Source organism: Eublepharis macularius, chromosome 7, assembly GCF_028583425.1.
Source record: "Eublepharis macularius isolate TG4126 chromosome 7, MPM_Emac_v1.0, whole genome shotgun sequence".
Lineage (NCBI taxonomy): Eukaryota > Metazoa > Chordata > Lepidosauria > Squamata > Eublepharidae > Eublepharis > Eublepharis macularius.
In genome coordinates, this window is record NC_072796.1 from 54,975,618 (window position 1) to 54,994,509 (window position 18,892).

The 18,892-nt window shown below is 44.5% G+C and overlaps 1 protein-coding gene across 1 annotated transcript in view; it reads right to left on the reverse strand.

The window, feature by feature from the left end:
• Window positions 1-18,892, reverse strand: part of C7H18orf63 (chromosome 7 C18orf63 homolog) — a 59,396-nt gene that overhangs the window by 33,996 nt on the left and 6,508 nt on the right. Inside the window, 1 exon segment of the mRNA XM_054985864.1 lies at window positions 17,111-17,222. Coding sequence (XP_054841839.1) covers window positions 17,111-17,222 — 112 coding nt within the window.

Below are 18,892 nucleotides of genomic sequence, written 5' to 3' on the forward strand. Positions count from 1 at the left end.
CTCTGCTAAGTCACTCTCTTGTATAGATGGGCTATGTTTTTCTGGATGTTCTTGCTGCTTGAAGATCAAATGTCATGGCAGTATGCACTGGCAAAATCCAAGAATAATTTTTGAGGAGAGCACTGGAACCTTTAAATCCAAATCTTTTTGGTCTTCACTCACCAGGACTTGAAGCAGGGAACTCATTGTGTCAGTCTGTTGAGTGGAACCTATTGAGAGGTCAACATTTGTCTTTACTTTCATAAACAGTAATTGCTGGCATACTACATGAAGCAGTCGTGATAAAATTCTTTCCCTTGGTCATTGAAACTGCAGTTCAGTGGGCCAAACTGCAACATAACATATTTCACTAGTGCACCTGTTACAGTTTCAGTACTTTTATTTTTCAGTGGTTACCCCAGTAGACATTTGAAAGTTATATACTATCAGTGGATACTGATTTCTAGTTGCTGTTTATAAAAGTGAGTCTGTCAAATCAATATGAATAAATTCTCATTGTTTAGTAGGTTATGGCATTTCCTCGTATGGACCTTTTTCTCATGTTACTCATTTTCCCCACCCCCACCCCTACTCTTGGACAGAATACACCAGCTGATGACAGTTCTCTATCATGCCAATCCATTTTTATATCAGTTTGTATACCTCAAGTGGCCTGCTGCACAGCAATATTTTACAATTTCTGTAGAACTCAGAACACCAAACCTTTGTACCTCCTACGGCAGGGGTCGTCAACCTTTTGGCACACGGGGGCCACATTACAGTGCTCAATGCCTAAATCAAAATGTAACAAAATTATTAACCTACCTGTTTTGATCAACAGTAAACATTCAGAGGTCAATGAAGGAATGTTAACTTGAATGCAATCCATTTTGGAACAATATTTTACTGTCGAATCCTTTTATCTAGCTATTCGTGTTTACCTAGTCAGTGTGATTTTTGTGACTGTTTTCAGTTAGCCAAGGTATTAATGTCCAAGTTAAGGTTTGTGACAGACACCCTTAAAATGTCGAGCAAATGTTCACCTGTAAGTCTTGACCTACAGTTGGATTTCACAATTTTCATCTTGGAAAAAGCTTGTTCACAGATGTATGTGGTGCCAAAGACTGTAAACATGCCTGTAGCAAGTTTCTTTAGTTTGATAAATGTATCAGGTAGACCACAACAGAAATTGAACAGACTATTTTCTTTGTAATTGTCTCTGAGATAATCACTGGCTAGCAAATCAATTAGTTCCATCTGAAAAAAGTTACTTGCATCTTCTGTTGCTACTTCAAATGGATTTTGAAACATTCTTACTTCCTTTCTGTGCTTATGGCAATTAGTGAATCTGTTTTGGAATTCCACCTGCAATAGGTTCAGTGCTCTGACATGTCCTTCAATATGTAATTGTAAATTCCCGTCCTTCTCAATTTTTAGTTCATTGCAGCATAAGACGTTTGAAAAGTTACTTTCACTAACTTGCTTCACAAAAATGTTTAGTTTTGCTTCAAAAGCTTTCAGTTCAGAATACATATTATACACAAGCTTTACTTTTCTCTGCAACCTTAGATTCAATGTGTTCAGATGCTCTCTGATATTAGTTAAGAAAACCAAATTAAAAATCCATCCAGGGTCAGAAAGTACTTCTTAACATTCTCCTTTCTCCTTGGGAAAGACATCAACTTCACGACAAAGACTGAAAAAACATTTGAAGACTTTGCCTCAGCTAAGCCACCTGACTTCTGCATGGTACAATATGTCTCCATATTCTGCATCTATCTCTGAGAGGAAATTTTGAAGCTGACAATGAGTAAGGTCATGATGTCTGCTGTAATTAACGCTGGATACAACAACACGCATCGCACTTTCCCACTGAAGAATCTTACTACACAAGGCTTACTGATGGATGATGCAGTGAAATGGGAAGTATACTGTTTAATTTCAATATCTCTTCATTGATTCTTGCATCTACACCAGTTTTACTTCCCACCATATTTCTTGCACCATCAGTTGTAATGCTTTTCAATTTATCCCAACTCAGACTAAGATTTTCTACTGATTCACACACCTTCACACACTTTCTGCAGTTGTAGTGCCTTTCAAACTCTGCAGTAATTCTGAAGCTGGAATCTATCCCTCTGATAAATATTAGTAGTTAAGCAGTGTCTATAATGTCATTGCTCTCATCTAATGCCAAAGGGAAAAAAAATCAAAACTTTTTGCCTTGGCAATCAGTGACATATACAGCTCTTCTCATAGTTCTTCAACACGCCTGATGATTGTATATGCTGATAAACTGACACAACTAACAGAAGATACCTTAAAGGTACCTTATCAGAGCACATTTCCTCCATTACTTTAACCATGCACTTTTTAACAAATTTACCACCAGTGAATAGCCTACTATTCTCAGCAATGCATTTAGCAACATGACAGCTGGCCCTCACAGTAGATAGGTTCTCCTCAGTATGCTTTCTAAAACTATTTTGCAGCAAAAACATTGATTTTTTAAAAAGAGAACTTCTTGTTCACTCATACCTCTCCTTAATATATTGAGTAGCTCTTGCAAAAGGATTCAAAGGGCCTTCCAACATGGTACTCCTTTAATACTGAGACAGTTTCAAGACATATCAGGCAAACTGCTTTATCTTTGTTTAAAACAAAGGTATACTCAGTAGTCCATTTGTCATTAAAGACATGGTGCTCATCTGCAATCTTTCGTTTCTTTGAAACTGCACTTTCTTTTGCAGACATCTTCTTACAGAATTTTTAGCAGAGCAGCAGTTGCAGAGTTTCAATATTATCCTTGAATAAATAAAAATATGAGAAGTATAGTTTTAGGGGTCTAACTCTTCCCTTTCCCAAACTTACCCCACTCTAGCTGCTTTTAGCTGGGGGTTTTCATTTCAACCACGGTAAAGAAGAGACCCCTGCCTCTACAGTTCTCAGGAGCACTGGGCCATATGCACAGGCCAGGAAGTTTTTAAATGGATTATAAATCTGACCTACCAGATGGCAGAGTTGCAATCCTAAGTACATTTAATACTTTGAGAGTTATTTCTTAATAAACACACTGCTTTGAGGTTTAAATCTACACATGCTAATACTTTGGGGGTCCTCCAAAAAAGGGCAGCTAGAAAGAGTGAATGAAAGGGCAGCCTCCCACCTGGAGCAGAAGATATGCCATTAAGTTGGCTTCAAATGATATGTGGGGTGCACATATACATCACTGCCTGCCAGCCAAGCCTCAATCATGAGAAGCAAAATGGCAGCTGGGCGGAGGGGAACTTGGCTGGAGGAAGATGTGGGAAGGGGGATTCCATAAGCTTCCCTGCTAAGGGAGTACTCTTTTCCGCTCAACCCAAGGGGCCACTCTTTCCCGCTCAACCCAAGGGGCCAATCACAGATGCATGAGAAGAGTGGGTGGGCGGTGGGGGAGGAGAGGCAGAAGCAAGCAAGGCAAAAAGTCAGAGCAACCATCTCTTGTTAAAGAAGGAAGAATGCTTTTGTCTGCAGCAGCAACCTCACCAGTAACCTTGGAAGCCACTTGGAAGAGCCTTGATGAGTGGAGCCTCTAGAAATGTTCAGTATGAAAAACACTTTGTATCCTTTTTTCTTTGCAAAATAGCAGCCCTTTTACTGTCCTTTCCCCACCTTTTTTGCAAAAGACATCTCTGTTCCCTTTCACACAGCTTTTTTATACACATATATAGCCTTCAATATGGTAAGACATGGAGAGGGGGAGTGCAAAAGCTGAGCAGGACGGGTAGCCAGCAGAACACCCCAAATGGCCAAAATGCTAGTATGGAGGATAAGACCAAGAGGAGGCTGGCAGAAGGAACCACGGAGACCAGAAGAAACAATGTTGCTATTGTGTTTTTGGCAAGAAAGGGACAGGAAGAACAGCAGAACAGTGTGGGTCTGAGGGGCAAACAGCAGAATAGTGTGGGTCTGAGGGGCAAATGCCTTGAGGGTGATAGCAGCAAACAAGCAGGTTGGAGGGCTGCACAGAAAAAGTTTGGGGGCTGCATGCAGCCCATGGGCTGCAAGTTGGGGACCCCTGTCCTACAGGGTTTCTGGGATCTTCCAAGATTTTAATTACAATTTTGGGGGAAGGGGCTCCAACTCTTTCAGTGACACATCATAAGAAAGCAATGTGACTGCTAGAAAACTGGCACTTGTGTGTGTTATGAGCCATCAAGTTGCTTCCAACTCATGGTGACCCTATGAATTAATGACCTCTAAAACATCCTATCATCAACAGCCTTGCTCAGGTCTTACCAACCTAAAGGCTGTGGCTTCCTGTATTTTGGATCTTCCTCTTTCCCTACTGCTTTCCACTCTTCCTGGCATTATTGTCTTTTCCAGTGAGTCTTGTCTTATTTTGATGTGACCAAAGTACAATAGCCTCCATTTCTTTTAGCTTCTAGGGAGTATTCAGGCTTGAATTGATCTAAAACCCACTTGTCTTTTTGGCTGACCACAGTATCCGTAAAACTCTCCTCCAGCATTTGTTACTTCCACTGTAAATCCAGAGTCTCTAATAGTTTGGGAATTTTTTCAGACCTGACAAATTTCTCTCCAACATTTTGTGAAAACAAATCAAGTTATCTAAATTTGTAAGGATGTCTTCAGTTATCAATACCTTACTGTGATCATTACAAAACCTTTGAAAGGCACTTGGGGAATTCATCTGTCCAAAGGACATTCTATAGAACTGAAAAAGTCCAAAGAGTATAAAGACAGTTTTCTCTTTTTTTTCTAATGCTAAAATTTGATATCTAGATACCAAAAAACTTTTCTCCTGTCATTTTATCCAACATCTGCCATTAGAAAGCAGATAGCTATTTTGAATAGTTTATTTATTTATTTGGTGTTCTGTAATCAGGCCATTTATATATTTAAATGCTTTATTAGAGTTTTTCACACAGTAGGAGGAAGGTATTCCTGGCAGCCATCAGAATCTTTTTGGGGAAAATCAATCAAATGATTCGTTATGGTTCTGGAGTTTGGGCAGAAGGTATTTCAGAGGCCACTTACTCTTTTCTTTTAAAAATTTTAAGAAAAATAAAAATTGCCTAAATGTGTATCTGGTATAGCTATCCAGCAAGAATTTGCAATCCCCTCATTAGAATCAAAAGATTGGCTAGATGAATTTAGATTCAGGATTAAGATCCTTTTTAATTATAGATCTAGGCTTCTTCTCAGATTACAAAAGGATTCCTTCCTGAGTAACTGGAGCAGGATAGTTGATCAAAAATTAGAACAGCTAGGTTTTACTTCTGATCTATTATCAACGGAAAATGATAAAATAGCATTTTAAAAAGTTATTAGAGCTAGATTTTATAAGTACAAATTTGTGAGTTAGAAGGTATGCTCTCTTTCCTATTACGGTTTAGAACTTCCCTTGACTCTCCTGCCAAAAGCTCACTGAGAATGGCTGAACTTTGGTTCAGTGCATGTGTTTGCAGATCCAGGTTCTGGCTTGGCTCAAAAAAAATGTGCTAGCCTTTGCTGATTTTAACACCTGCAGGCCAGTCTCTGTTCCCTAGAGATTCGGCCTTGGGAGATTGGCTCTCAGAGTTCCTGTCTTCACTCCCCTGTTTTCAGATGGCTGGAAACACTAATTAGACGGTTGGGCCCTGATTGGGTGTTGGTTGATAGGGTGATGGCTGGAATCCTGAAAAGATGGCTTCCCAGCATACCTGATTCCCTTCTCTATCTTTCCTTCACCATCATGTGAGAGAGAAGCTGCAGGCTCCAAGCTCCTCAGCGCTTCAGCATGCTGCATACTAGATGGCATGGAAAAGGGCACACCTGCTAAAGAGACCAGTGAGAAGCAACCAGCTAAGAGTTATTTAGAGATGCACAGGTAGCAAGCTTTAGAAGTTTTAGTTAGCCAGATTTTAGCTAAGCAACAGACAGGTTATATATATTGTTTCTCTTGCTTGAATTTGAGTGCTTATGCTCAGCAACACTCTATTAACCAATAAATGAGTTTTATTTAAGCCTGTGTCTAAATTCACGAGTTGCACATAGGTACAACCTCAGACAGAACCCAGAGACTGAAAAGTCTCATAGAAGAACAGAAACTTCCCTTCTGCTTATGGTTTGGAGTGGCTGTGGGTCAGCACTCAGGAACAGGAGTTGGGGGTCCCTGGTTTATATCTCTCCCAGCATATTTAAAATTTTTGACCACCTCCAGAGAAGACAATATCTTTTTGGCTGCCAAATTAAATGTGCCATTGTCTGAATTAAGGGCTGTTTTGAAAGAATTCGTTTTTCAGAGCATTGGTGCTTTTGCAATACAGGGAAGATAGGCACTGGCTCATTTGGTTTTGGAATGCCTTCTATTTAATGAAGATAGAGAAAGATGGATAACTCCATTGTTAGAGAAGAACAAGTCTACAAGTAACGGCGAGAGGTTATCTTTTCTTTTGCGTCATGTTGACTCAAATGTTATCAAGTCCTTGGCTTCTTATCTTTTAGCAACTCAGCATAAAACTAAAATTAAAAAAAAACTTCTATAATTAGGGTGGGTGGGTTTTTGTGGTTAGGCTTAAGGCTATGGCCAATAAAACTGTACCATTAAAGGAAGAAAAAGTTCATGCTGTAATCAACATTTATCTTCAAATATGTTTGATTTCTTCACAAACTGCTGCTATGAAATCCCAAGGAGATGTAGAATATTCTCTCTCTCATCATGTGCATTAATGCTTCCTTCACAGAGGCCTAATATGCTGTATCATTTTATTTTGAGGCACTAAAGGATACAAAATTCATTGGTGTGCAAGTAACAATGCAGCTATGAAAGAAAATCCCTGTTCTAAAACAATTATCTTCATTCTTAATTCAGAAAGAATATGATTATACTACCTCAACATGGTCCTGTTACCAGCCCATTGGACCTTCCCTAGCTTCCCCCACCCCTGCTTTCCCCCTCCTAGCCCGTTGTGATGCCTTTTGCTCTCAACCAACCAAGAGGGATGAAATTGTCATTTCCTTGAAATCCCAACACAAGAACCCAACTTCTCCCCACCCCTGAGCCTGGAGAGTCCAATAGATTCCCTACTGTCAGCAAGACCCCCCCCCCTCCATGTTATTCCCTCTCAATGTCTTTGCTCACTAAGGGGCCAGGTGTTTGCATGTGTCTAGGAGAAAGGGATTCTGGTGAAGGTGACTTTTCTTCTTGCATCACACTACTCAGACAGTGTTGTCCTGTTAGCACCTGACTGGATTTGGGTTGTGTGAACAAGCAGCCAGCACATTAGTGAGATGCCCAATTCATTGACGGTCAGTAAAAGAATAAAATCTTTAATAACCACATCTACTAAGTGAAAATAATTGGGAAACATTCAGTAAACAGTTACTTATTTATATATTAGATTTTGAGTCCGCCCTCCCTGCAGGTGGGCTCAGGGCAGAATACAACATTTCCATTTACATACAATACAATTTAAACAACATTATATAAATTAAACATTAAAACATATTATATAATAAAACATTCTCCGCAGATGGCGACTATAAAATGATGGTAAAATGCTGTGCTTCAACCTGACCCATGTATAGGGTGATGGACAGATCTTTTATGTGGCTGGTGGGGCCCTGCCAAGCCTCTACTATATGCCTGGTGGAACATCTCTGTCTTACAGGCCCAGAGGAAGGATAACAAATCCTGCCAGGCCCTGGTGTCATCAGACAGAGAGTTCCACCAGGTCAGTGCCAGGACCGAGAAGGCCCTGGCTCTGGTTGAGGCCAGGTGGCCCTCCCTTGGACCAGGGATCACCAAAAGTTGTTTATTTGTTGAGCGAAGTGTCCTCTGGGGTACATACAGGGAGAGGTGGTCCCGTAGATATGCTGGGCCCAGTCCGCATAGGGCTCTATACTTCAATATCAAAGCCTTTAACCGGACCTGGTACTCCACTGGTAACCAATGTAGCTGGCGAAGTATAGGTGTTATATGTTCCCCAGTTGGGACCCTTGCAATTACTTAAATGGCCGCATTTTGGACCAGCTGTAGCCTCCGGATCAGGCCCAGGGGAAGCCCTGCATAGAGTAAGTTGCAGTAGTCTAGTTTGGGGGTGACCGTTGCTTGGATCACTGCAGTTAAGTCATGGGTCGACAGGTAAGGGACAAGCTTCCACGCCTGTCTTAGATAGAAAAATGAAGACCGGGCAACCACTGCGACCTGTGCCTCCATGGTCAGAGAGGCATCTGTCAGGTTCTGACTATGTTTTATGTATGTTTAAACCAAAGAGACTCCATTTTAATCCTGTCAGTATCTTAAGTGCTTCTTTTGCAGGTGGTAAGCAGCGCGCTGGAAGATCACAGGGAGAAGAGGAATGTTTTGTCTACAGCCTTTCAAGCCTTGAGAAACTTTCACTTTCTCACCCTCAGGCCGATTGTTTTGAGAACTGTGGGGGAGGATGGGGCCTGCAGGGAATTGCTATTCTGTACCTCAGCTTTTACCTGTCATTCGTAACAATGCTTCAATATCAGCCAAAATCCTTGTATCTTGGATTGTGGACTATAATGGTTGTTTATCTTCAGTAAACCTTTTGAAATCGATGGACTCATGTCTCATTGCAAGGGGTAGTCTGGATTGCAACTTTTAGTAAGCCACAGTCTGACATTTTGTTACGAATCACATCTGTTCCAATGCCTAGACCGGAGGAGACGGATACCAAGGCTGTGCCCAACAGGGACCCTTTGTTTGATCCGTATGTCTCTAACACGGAAGGACTGGAACTTACTACCACAAGGCAACCCGTTCGGGGGGAAATGGAGTCAAGTCGTGCAACAGTGTATACCCTCGCACCCGACAGAGCTGGCACCCAGGATCTCCGGAGGGACTGGGGAGCTCGACCAAGGGTGGCGGCGGAACCCCTGATATCGTTGCCTACACCGAGGCAGTGGGGTTCAAGGCCAAGAGAGACGAGGGAGAGAAGAGCAAGCACGGTGTTTACCAGGTCACAGATGGATGGGAAAAGGATGGTCGGTTTGTCAATGTAGTGGACCAGTAACCAGCCGCGGTATTACTGGAATAGAGAATCCGACCAATTGGAGTGGGACCCAAGAGGTACCGAAAGCACCCAGGTTTGGGAAACTACCTGTCGCGATCTGATGAGTTGGGACTATGCTGAAGTCGCCCCGTGGACAGGGCAGCGTGACTCAAGCAATCATAGTTGGCAGCAATTACAAAGCCACACGTTAGCTGTGGATGCTGGGATTTCAGCGATAACGGGACTAGCTAAAGGAATACTGGCTGGCATATCGGAGGAAGAGGAGAGTACCGGGGCCACTGGAATGGGAGAGATTCGGCCTTGGCCCCGAGCAACCACCTCCTCTGGAGAATATATAGACACTACACAAGTTCCAGCAGAGATGCCCCAGGAACCGCCATATGAGGATGTCGATACTTCAGTACCACAACACGTACAAAGATTGGAAGACCGGATTAGCGGCATGGAGGAGAGCCTGGCGCACGCAGTGCACTTGCTATCAGTATTGGTTGTAGAAGGACGAGGAGAGGATTCCCCGCAAGAAGTTGGGGAACGCCCTAGAATCTCGATCGGTCGAGGGGTAGCAGCTCTTCAGAGGGGCCCACCCGGACTACGGACAGCACAAGGTCAGGTCCCCCCTCAGGACTGGCAACTGCCGCTCTTGCCGGAGGATGATCAGCAAGAACCAGTGATGCCACCACCTGACCAACCGCAAGATTCACCGGACGGGATACCAGGAGAGCTCCCTCAGGAGCCCCCACTAGATGATGGTCTGGCCCCACCAGTACCCCCGGGAGACGAAGGAGAGGAAGGACTGGCAGAGCAACCTCCTCTCCAGCCGCAGGAGCCGCCGCCTCCCCCAGGAGAACAACCGCTCCAGCCCCAGGAGCATCCCCCAGGACTCCCACCACCGCAAAAACAGCCGCCTCGTCAACCGCAAGAACAGCCGTCTCGTCAACCTCTTCCACGGGGCCCAGCACCAAGGCAAGTGCTGCAGGGTCCTCCGCCTCCGAGACTGCAGGGCCCCCTGCCACCGAGGCCACAGGGCCCTCCACCTCCAAGACGGCAGGGGTACCTGCAACCACGACCTCAACAACCCCCAATGCAACCGGTTCCGCGACAACCCGATGCACGACCTGGTCAGAGGCCAGCGCCTCTACAGTACTACCCGTTACCATCACCAGTCGCTAGACCGCAAGAGTTACCGATGGGATGGGTGAAACTGGAAGCCACGTTTGACGGGGATCCTGTGAAACTAGGATTTTTCCTAGTGCAAGTGCTTCTATTTTTTAATCGTTGGGGACATTTGTTCGAGGACGAAGCCAGTCAAATTGAGCACCTAGGATCCAGGTTGCAAGGGAAAGCGGCAGAATGGTATGTAACTTTGTATGAACTAGGGGCCCCAGAATTAGATTCCTTACAAGGCTTGGTAGCAGCTCTCCGAGCTCAATATGAAGACCCGTTAGAAGAAGATAGAGCTCGAACGGAATTACAAACCATTAGACAAGGTAATCTGTTGGCCAGAGACTATGTTACTAAATTCCGACAATTAGCCGCCAAATGCCCAAGATGTGAAGAATCTACAAAAATAATTTTGTTTAAGCAAGGCATGAACCCCAAATTGCTGGATCGGGCTCTTATGCAGGACAATCCCCCCACACTATTGGGTTGGATTCAATTGGCGTGTGAAGTGGAAAACCGGATGCAGGAAGTACGGCTTGTGGAGCAGCAGCAACAGGGCACCGAAGGACTTCAATAATTGTGCGAGGGGGAAGGGGAGCAGGATACGCGGCCAGAAGGGCGAGAGAAGCTAATGGCGACAAGGACTGTGCCTACATTGTGGCCAAAGTGGTCACTACGCAGCACAATGTCCACTCAGGCCTGTGCAACGAACTCCGTTCCAGCCAGTACGTACAGCCTCTACCACCCTTCCCCCGCCATACCGCCCGACACCGGCTCCACGAACCGCGAGAGGGCGAGGTTCAACTCGAAGAAATCCGCCCGAGAAAAGTTTAGAGCTAGAGGAAATCATGGAATTTGATTCAACCGCTCTAATCGGAGAAGAAGAACCCGGGAGCCCCAGTTCGGGAAACGAGATGAATCTGTCGTAACCAGACCCAAACGGCAGATCAAAAAGCAGTCCGTTCCCATAGTGGAAAGACCCCGAGGGTCCATATTATTCATGCCAGTTACGTTAGTTAATCCCGAAAGAAAAACTCATATTCGTGTGCAAGCACTCATTGATTCTGGATGCTCCAGAGACATTATTGCACATGCTTTAGTTAATGGACTAGTACTCCCAATGAAAGAATTAGAGACTCTGGTTAATTTTGAACAAATGGATGGTACCAATATGAACCCAGTTACCACTGAAACGATACCTGTAATCACAGGAATGGGACAGCATTGGGAAACGAGGTCATTTGTAATTAGCTCTACAGCCAAATACCCTTTGATTTTGGGGAGCAGGTGGTTGTGGGACCACAACCCAGACATTGACTGGCCGGCTGGCAGCATTACTTTTAGAAACGAGGGCTGCAAAAATCATCGTTGGAACCAAAATTGGGGTACCAATCCTACCCTCATGGAACACGCACTCCTAACCCAGGAAGAAATCAATCAAATACCTAAAGAATATCGAGCTTATCTACAAGCCTTCACAGAAGAAGAAGCGAACACTTTGCCTCCTCATAGGACAGATTGTGCAGTAGAAATCCTTCCAGGAGCCACCTTACCTAAAGGCAGATTGTATCCAATGAGCCCTATAGAAAGAGAGGAGCTCCGCAAATTTATTGACACTAATCTGGAAAGGGGATTTATCCGACCACCAAATAGTCCTCATGCCGCTCCAGTACTGTTTGTTAAAAAGAAGGATGGAGGATTAAGACTGTGCACCGACTTCAGAGGACTTAATGCAGTCTCCTCCACAAACGCCTATCCCATACCTCTCATCAGAGACCTACTCAACGTCGTGGCGCAAGGTAAGATCTTCTCGAAATTGGACTTAAAAGATGCTTACTTCCACGTTCGTATAAGAGAGGGGGATGAATGGAAAACCGCGTTCAATACGCCCCTAGGGCAGTATGAATATTTAGTCATGACTTTTGGCCTGGCTGGGGCACCTTCGGTTTTCATGTCCATGATCAATGAAGTTTTACACGAATTTTTATATAAAGGAGTAGTCGTTTACTTGGATGATGGATTAATTTATTCTGAAACAGAAGAAGAACATGTACATTTAGTGCAACAAGTATTAACTACCCTCATGTGCAACAAATTGCCCATCAAATTGTCTAAATGTGAATTTCACAGATCTGAACTCAGATATTTGGGATACTGCATTTCAAAAGATGAGCTAAGAATGGATCCGGGCAAAAGTTAAAGCAGTGCAAGAATGGCAAACCCCTACAAACCGTAAAGAACTGCAATCCTTTCTGGGGTTTGCTAATTTCTACAGAGAATTTATATAGAACTTTGCTCAAATAACTCTTCCCCTCACAGAACTATTGAAAACAAAAAACAAAGGGGAACAAGCCAAAAAACCAACTGCTAAATTGATATGGACACCACAATGCCAATTAGCTTGCGATCTTTTAAAGCAGCAATTCATATCTGAACCGGTGCTGCAACACCCCGATGAAAATCGCCCCTTCATAGTGCAGGTAGACGCCAGCGATACGGCGATTGGGGGTGTCCTACTACAACGGGGGGAGGATAATAGACTTAAACCCTGTGCTTATCTCTCTCGAAAATTTTCTGAGTCAGAAATAAATTGGAATGTCTGGGAAAAGGAAGCTTTCGCAGTCAAAGCCGCACTTTCCTCTTGGAGACATTGGCTAGAAGGGGCCCGCCACCCTTTCAAAGTTTGGACAGATCACAAAAACGTAGAAGCTTTGCGTAGCCCTAGGAGATTGAATGCCAAACAATTGAGATGGGCAGAATATTTTTCTAAATTCAATTTCACCCGCAAATTCTTGCCTGGTAAAACAAATTTCCTTGCGGACGCCCTATCACACATGCCCCAACTCAAAAGCAAGAGGGAGGAGACAGTGGACACTGTATTCTCGCCTACACAATTAGGAGGTGTGGTCACGACGCGCAGCCGCACAACGCAACCTCCTCAGTCAGATCAGGGGTGGAGACAAAGACTGAAGAGTGAAGTGGAAAAGGAGGGGGAGAATATACCCAAAGATAAACTAATTCAATCGGTGCAAGGAGAATGGCTTTGGGGTGATCGATTCTACGTACCCTATCACACATGCCCCAACTCAAAAGCAAGAGGGAGGAGACAGTGGACACTGTATTCTCGCCTACACAATTAGGAGGTGTGGTCACGACGCGCAGCCGCGCAAAGCAACCTCCTCAGTCAGATCAGGGGTGGAGACAAAGACTGAAGAGTGAAGTGGAAAAGGAGGGGGAGAATATACCCAAAGATAAACTAATTCAATCGGTGCAAGGAGAATGGCTTTGGGGTGATCGATTCTACGTACCCGCTAGTTTAAGAAAAGAAGTATTGCAACGTTGTCATGATGCCCCAACCGCTGGCCATTACGGATATTTAAAAACGCTCCATTTAGTACAAAGACAATTTTGGTGGCCGGGCTTGTGCAAAGATGTCTCCCAATATGTGGCTTCCTGCCCCATTTGTCTCACTGCCAAAACGCGGAAAGGAAAGCCTCCCGGACTTTTACAGCCCCTTGAAACCCCTCACAGACCATGGGAAATCATTTCTATGGATTTCATCACAGATCTTCCCCCCTCCAGAAACCACACCTGTATATTGGTTGTAGTAGATCTATTTTCAAAGCAAGCCCTCTTCATTCCTTGTACCACTATACCGTCAGCAAAAAGATTAGCGGACATTTTTATGAAACACATTGTAAAACTACATTCTTTTCCATCGAAGGTGATCTCCGACCGCGGCAGACAGTTTGTTGCCAACTTCTGGCGGGAGCTCCTTCAACTTATGGGCGTGGAACAAGGTTTAAGCTCCGCCCACCATCCGCAAACCGACGGGCAATCGGAAAAAACTAATCAAATATTAGAACAATTTCTCCGATGTTACATCAATTTTCAACAAGACAATTGGATTTATTACCTTTAGCAGAATTTTCCTACAACAACAGTGTGCATACTTCTACTGGAGAAACACCTTTCAAAGTAGTTTATGGCTATGATTTTAAACCCTTTCCTTTTGAAGCTCTTCCCCCCCCCCCCAACAACTCCTAAAGATGTTTCAGAATGGTGGGGGGAAGCGGCGCAACAATGGACTCTTATTCAAAAACATCTTGACAAAGCCAAACAGGATTATAAGAAATACGCTGATCGCCATTGTGTGGCCGAATGGGAATTATATCCAGGAGATCTGGTATATCTATCAACAAAAAATTTGAAAGTAGCCCAAACAAGTCGTAAATTGGCGCTAAAATTTCTAGGACCTTTCCCTGTACGTAAAGTAATCAACAAAGTGACTGTGGCACTTGATTTACCAAAGAATTTGCGTCACGTACATCCCACCTTCCACATCAGTCTGCTGAAAAAGGTCCCTCCAGCAAATCAATGGCGCACCCGCACTCCTCCCATACCTACCTTAATTGATGATCATATCCATTATGAAGTACAAGAAATTTTGGACTCTAAAATTAGACATAATAAGCTGTTTTACCTCATCAGGTGGAAGGACTTTGACTCTGGGCATGATGAGTGGGTGGAGTCTATTCATGTTCATGCTCCTAGATTGTTAAAAGCATTTCATACTCTGTATCCTCTCAAACCTGGGGGAGGAACATCTTAGGGACGGCAGAATGTCAGGTTCTGACTATGTTTTATGTATGTTTAAACCAAAGAGACTCCATTTTAATCCTGTCAGTATCTTAAGTGCTTCTTTTGCAGGTGGTAAGCAGCGCGCTGGAAGATCACAGGGAGAAGAGGAATGTTTTGACTACAGCCTTTCAAGCCTTGAGAAACTTTCACTTTCTCACCCTCAGGCCGATTGTTTTGAGAACTGTGGGGGAGGATGGGGCCTGCAGGGAATTGCTATTCTGTACCTCAGCTTTTACCTGTCATTCGTAACAATGCTTCAATATCAGCCAAGATCCTTGTATCTTGGATTGTGGACTATAATGGTTGTTTATCTTCAGTAAACCTTTTGAAATTGATGGACTCATGTCTCATTGCAAGGGGTAGTCTGGATTGCAACTTTTAGCAAGCCACAGTCTGACAGCATCTAGGATCACCCCCAGGCTCCTAACTCTTGAAACCGCCGCAAGTGGCACCCCATCAAGAGCAGGGAGCCGGAGTCCCATGCCCATGGACCCCCGACCCACATGCAGGACCTCCATCTTTGTGGGATTTAATTTCAACCGACTCTGCTTCAACCACCCAGTCATAGCTTTAAAGGCATGCTCCAAGACATCCAGGGCTGAGTCAGGGACCTGAGCCGAGTTACCTAAAGGGAGACCACTGACCAAATAACAGAAAGATGGAATGCTAGCTAAACCATTTACTTGTACCAGAAACCTCGGCATTTCCCCCCCCCCCCCCCGGAAATGGACGCAAGAAAATGGAAGTTTGTCAAATCTCTCTCTCCCAGGAGGAGTGTCTGCTTGAGCCCAAAGAGAATGCTCGGGGAGGGAGGGCAGGGTTGGCAGAATCTTGCTGTCTAAAATTAGCCAAATACTCCAATGTCTTCGATCAACGAGCAGCAGGGCAGGCCCAAAGGCTTTTGGCATCCTAGGCAAACTATGATTTCCTGCATCCCCATTCAACATACATACACAAACATAATGAAACATCAACAGGCTCATTCTAAGACCTGCAATCCTAAGCATGTTTACCTGAGAGTAAAGTGGGACTTATTTCTGAGGAGGCATGGAGAAACACTGATTTGTCTCTCTTTCTGTCCTACATTCTGGATCTGCCTGTGACCTTCTAACTCTTTTGGTATCCATCCAGCTTTGGTGTCCTAGACAATTGCCTAGGTTTGCTTAGTCGACGGGCCAGCTCTGATGAGCCTGAATACAGGTACTGAAAACAATGCATCCTGGCCCCATGACAGTTTCATCAAATGACTGGAGCTGACTTTGGGGCCCATCTCCAGTTCCCAGCTCATCAGTTAAACTAAACCTGAATTTACCCTGGCCTGGAGTAACAAGTTTTTATGCCTGGATAAAAACACGTATGTGGTTATTCAGGGCATCTTTCATCCCTTTCTTTACAACTTTCATCATAGTTGCCATGCCTCCCACTAATCTTCTACAAGCACACATGGAACAATCTATTGCAATTTCACACTTTAGTGCTATCATGCACCAGGGATGATGAGCTTCTCTGCTGTCCTTCCCTGTTACCACCATTTATATAGCTATACAAAATAAGCGTGGTGAGTTTCCAGAGATCAGAAAGTTCAAAATAAAAGGAAGTTAAATCAATGAGTAAAAGAATACACAATCTATTCAAGTTTTGGGGCTGAGCAGGGATCAAAGAAGAGGTGAAAACACGCAATCTTCTCTTTCTTTCTAAGTGATGTTTGATTTAGGACAGGCTAACTTTACTCAAAGTTGCAGTAGTTTAGAGTTCATCATTACTTTAGATCTCCACTTTGGGATTTCTCTTTACTGTCTCCTGCCTCATGGTCAAGATGGAGTCCCTAGGTGAAAGTTCTCATGGCTTGAAGAGTTGTCCAAAATGGAAGGGACCGCTCTCCGTTGTATCGTTTTTATTACCTCTCATGCTCCCCTCCCATTTTGAGATGGCCTTCCTGTCCTCAGATTGAGACAGGAAGGCCAGATTTATGGTCCTGTCTTCCCAGATTTATGTCCCTTCCCAGGTTTATGGCTCTGTCAGTTGCTTGCAGGGGATGAGGTAGTAAGCTATTAGCATAACTAAGAACATGAGTACTCTGTGCTGGGAGTCTGACAGCTGCCCTTCGGCCAGTTATCATTCTGTAGCAGGGCTCCTGTCCATAGATAGAGAGCAATCACAATAATAGAATCACTGAAGTGAATTCTTGGGTGGAGGGTGTTTCTCCACAATATATAATATGATAAGACTGTGAAGTATACAGCAAATACACCTGCAAAACATTATAACGGAACTTAGATATTCAGAGATGCAAGATAAAATACCTTGTATCAACAGATGACCAGCCAGGTTCCAACTAGGAGCGAGCTTGGCTATAAGCGTATAGGAGAAGCAGGTTTGAAAGACAGCAGGGATAACTCTCTCTGGTGTCCCTATCTAAACAGATAGACCAAGAAAATTATTTAAAAGATAAAGCTCTCTCTTGCAAAACACTGTAATAATAAATTACCTAAATACTAACACTAATAGAATTGGAATATATCTTGCTGACCATGTACCCACTGAACCATGGGGTTTGCACAGGGGAGACTGGTATCTATGGTAATATGGTGGTATCAGTGTAATTACTTGTGTTTAGAAGATTATATTATGTTTAAATTGGTACTGCTTTGCTTTCAGAAGTTCTTGAGATCATTGCATGGGATATGTGGTGTAGCAGCTGCCAATTTCAAGGGACCATAGAATTGACATAAGAAAGTGTTTTTGACTTGGAGTTATTCAGCTTTATAGGACTTCAAAAAATCTTTGCCACACACTCTTTAAAAAAAAATCTAAGTGAAAAATGGCTCCTTTTATACCTATAACCAGGGCTCATTAGGAAGGGGAACGCACCGGAATGCTGTTCTGGCAGTTCCCCCAACAGTCAGTTGGCCCTGCCCCCCTGACTTTTGGCTATTTGGGGCCTTTTCATCCTCGATTGTGGCCAAAAAGGCCGGATTGGGTCAGAGCCAGGTGGGGGAACCCTCCCCTGCCTGGCATGATCCGAGCCGAAACAGGCCCAAAATGGCCATTTTGGACCCATTTTGGCCCAGATCGTGGCTGAAACGGCCCGGATTTGGGTTGGTGCTGGGCGGAGAAACCTTCCCTACTCAGCACCAACCCGGGTCCCGGCCATTTTGCCTCCAAAACGGGCCCAAAATGGCTATTTTGGGCCCAGATCAGGGCCAAAAAGGCCAGGACCAGTTCAGTGCCAGGCAAGGGAGGGTTTCTCTACCTGGCACCAACCCGATCCTGGCCGTTTTGGCTCCAATCTGGGTCCAAAAGGGCCCAAAATGGCAACTTTTGGCCATTTTGGGCCATTTTTTTCCGGAATCTGGGCAGAAACGACCTGAATTGCATCGTTGCTGAGCAGGGGAAGCCTTCCCGGTCTGGTACCAACCCTGTCCTGGCCTTTTCGGCCCTGATCCAAGCCCAAACAGGCCCCAAATGGCCATTTTGTGCCCATTTCCGCAGGGATCGGAGCAGGAACGGCTGGGATCGGGTTGGTGCCAGGTGGGGGAACCTTACCTTGCCTGGCACTCAGCAGGTCTGGGCTGTTTTGGCCCTGAGCCAGACCCAAACAGGCCCCAAATGGCCTTTGGGGGCCCGTTTTGGCCTGGGTCAGGGCCAAAACCACCAGGATTGGGTCGGTGTCTGGCAGGGGACACCTCCCCTGCCCAGGCACCAACCCAATCTGGGCCGTTTTGGGCCCGATCCAGGCCAAAACGTGCCCAAAATGGCCAATTTTAGCCATTTTGGGCCCATTTCGGCCTGGAGTGGGCGAAAATGGCACTGATTGGCCCACTGCCAGGTGGGGGAACACTCGTCTGTTTGGTAGCAGCCAAATCCTGGCCATTTCAGCCCGATCAAGGGGCATGGCATATGCTAATTATTTATGCTAATGAGTTCCTGCAGCTCTTTTTCTACGAAATGATCCCTGCCTATAACCAGGTATGGAACTCAAACAAAACTACTACTCCACTTTCTTTCCTGCATACAAGGAAACTGTTGTTTTACTAACAGCAAAACTGCAAGTGTATTTTAATTTCTAAATAAACAACCAGGAA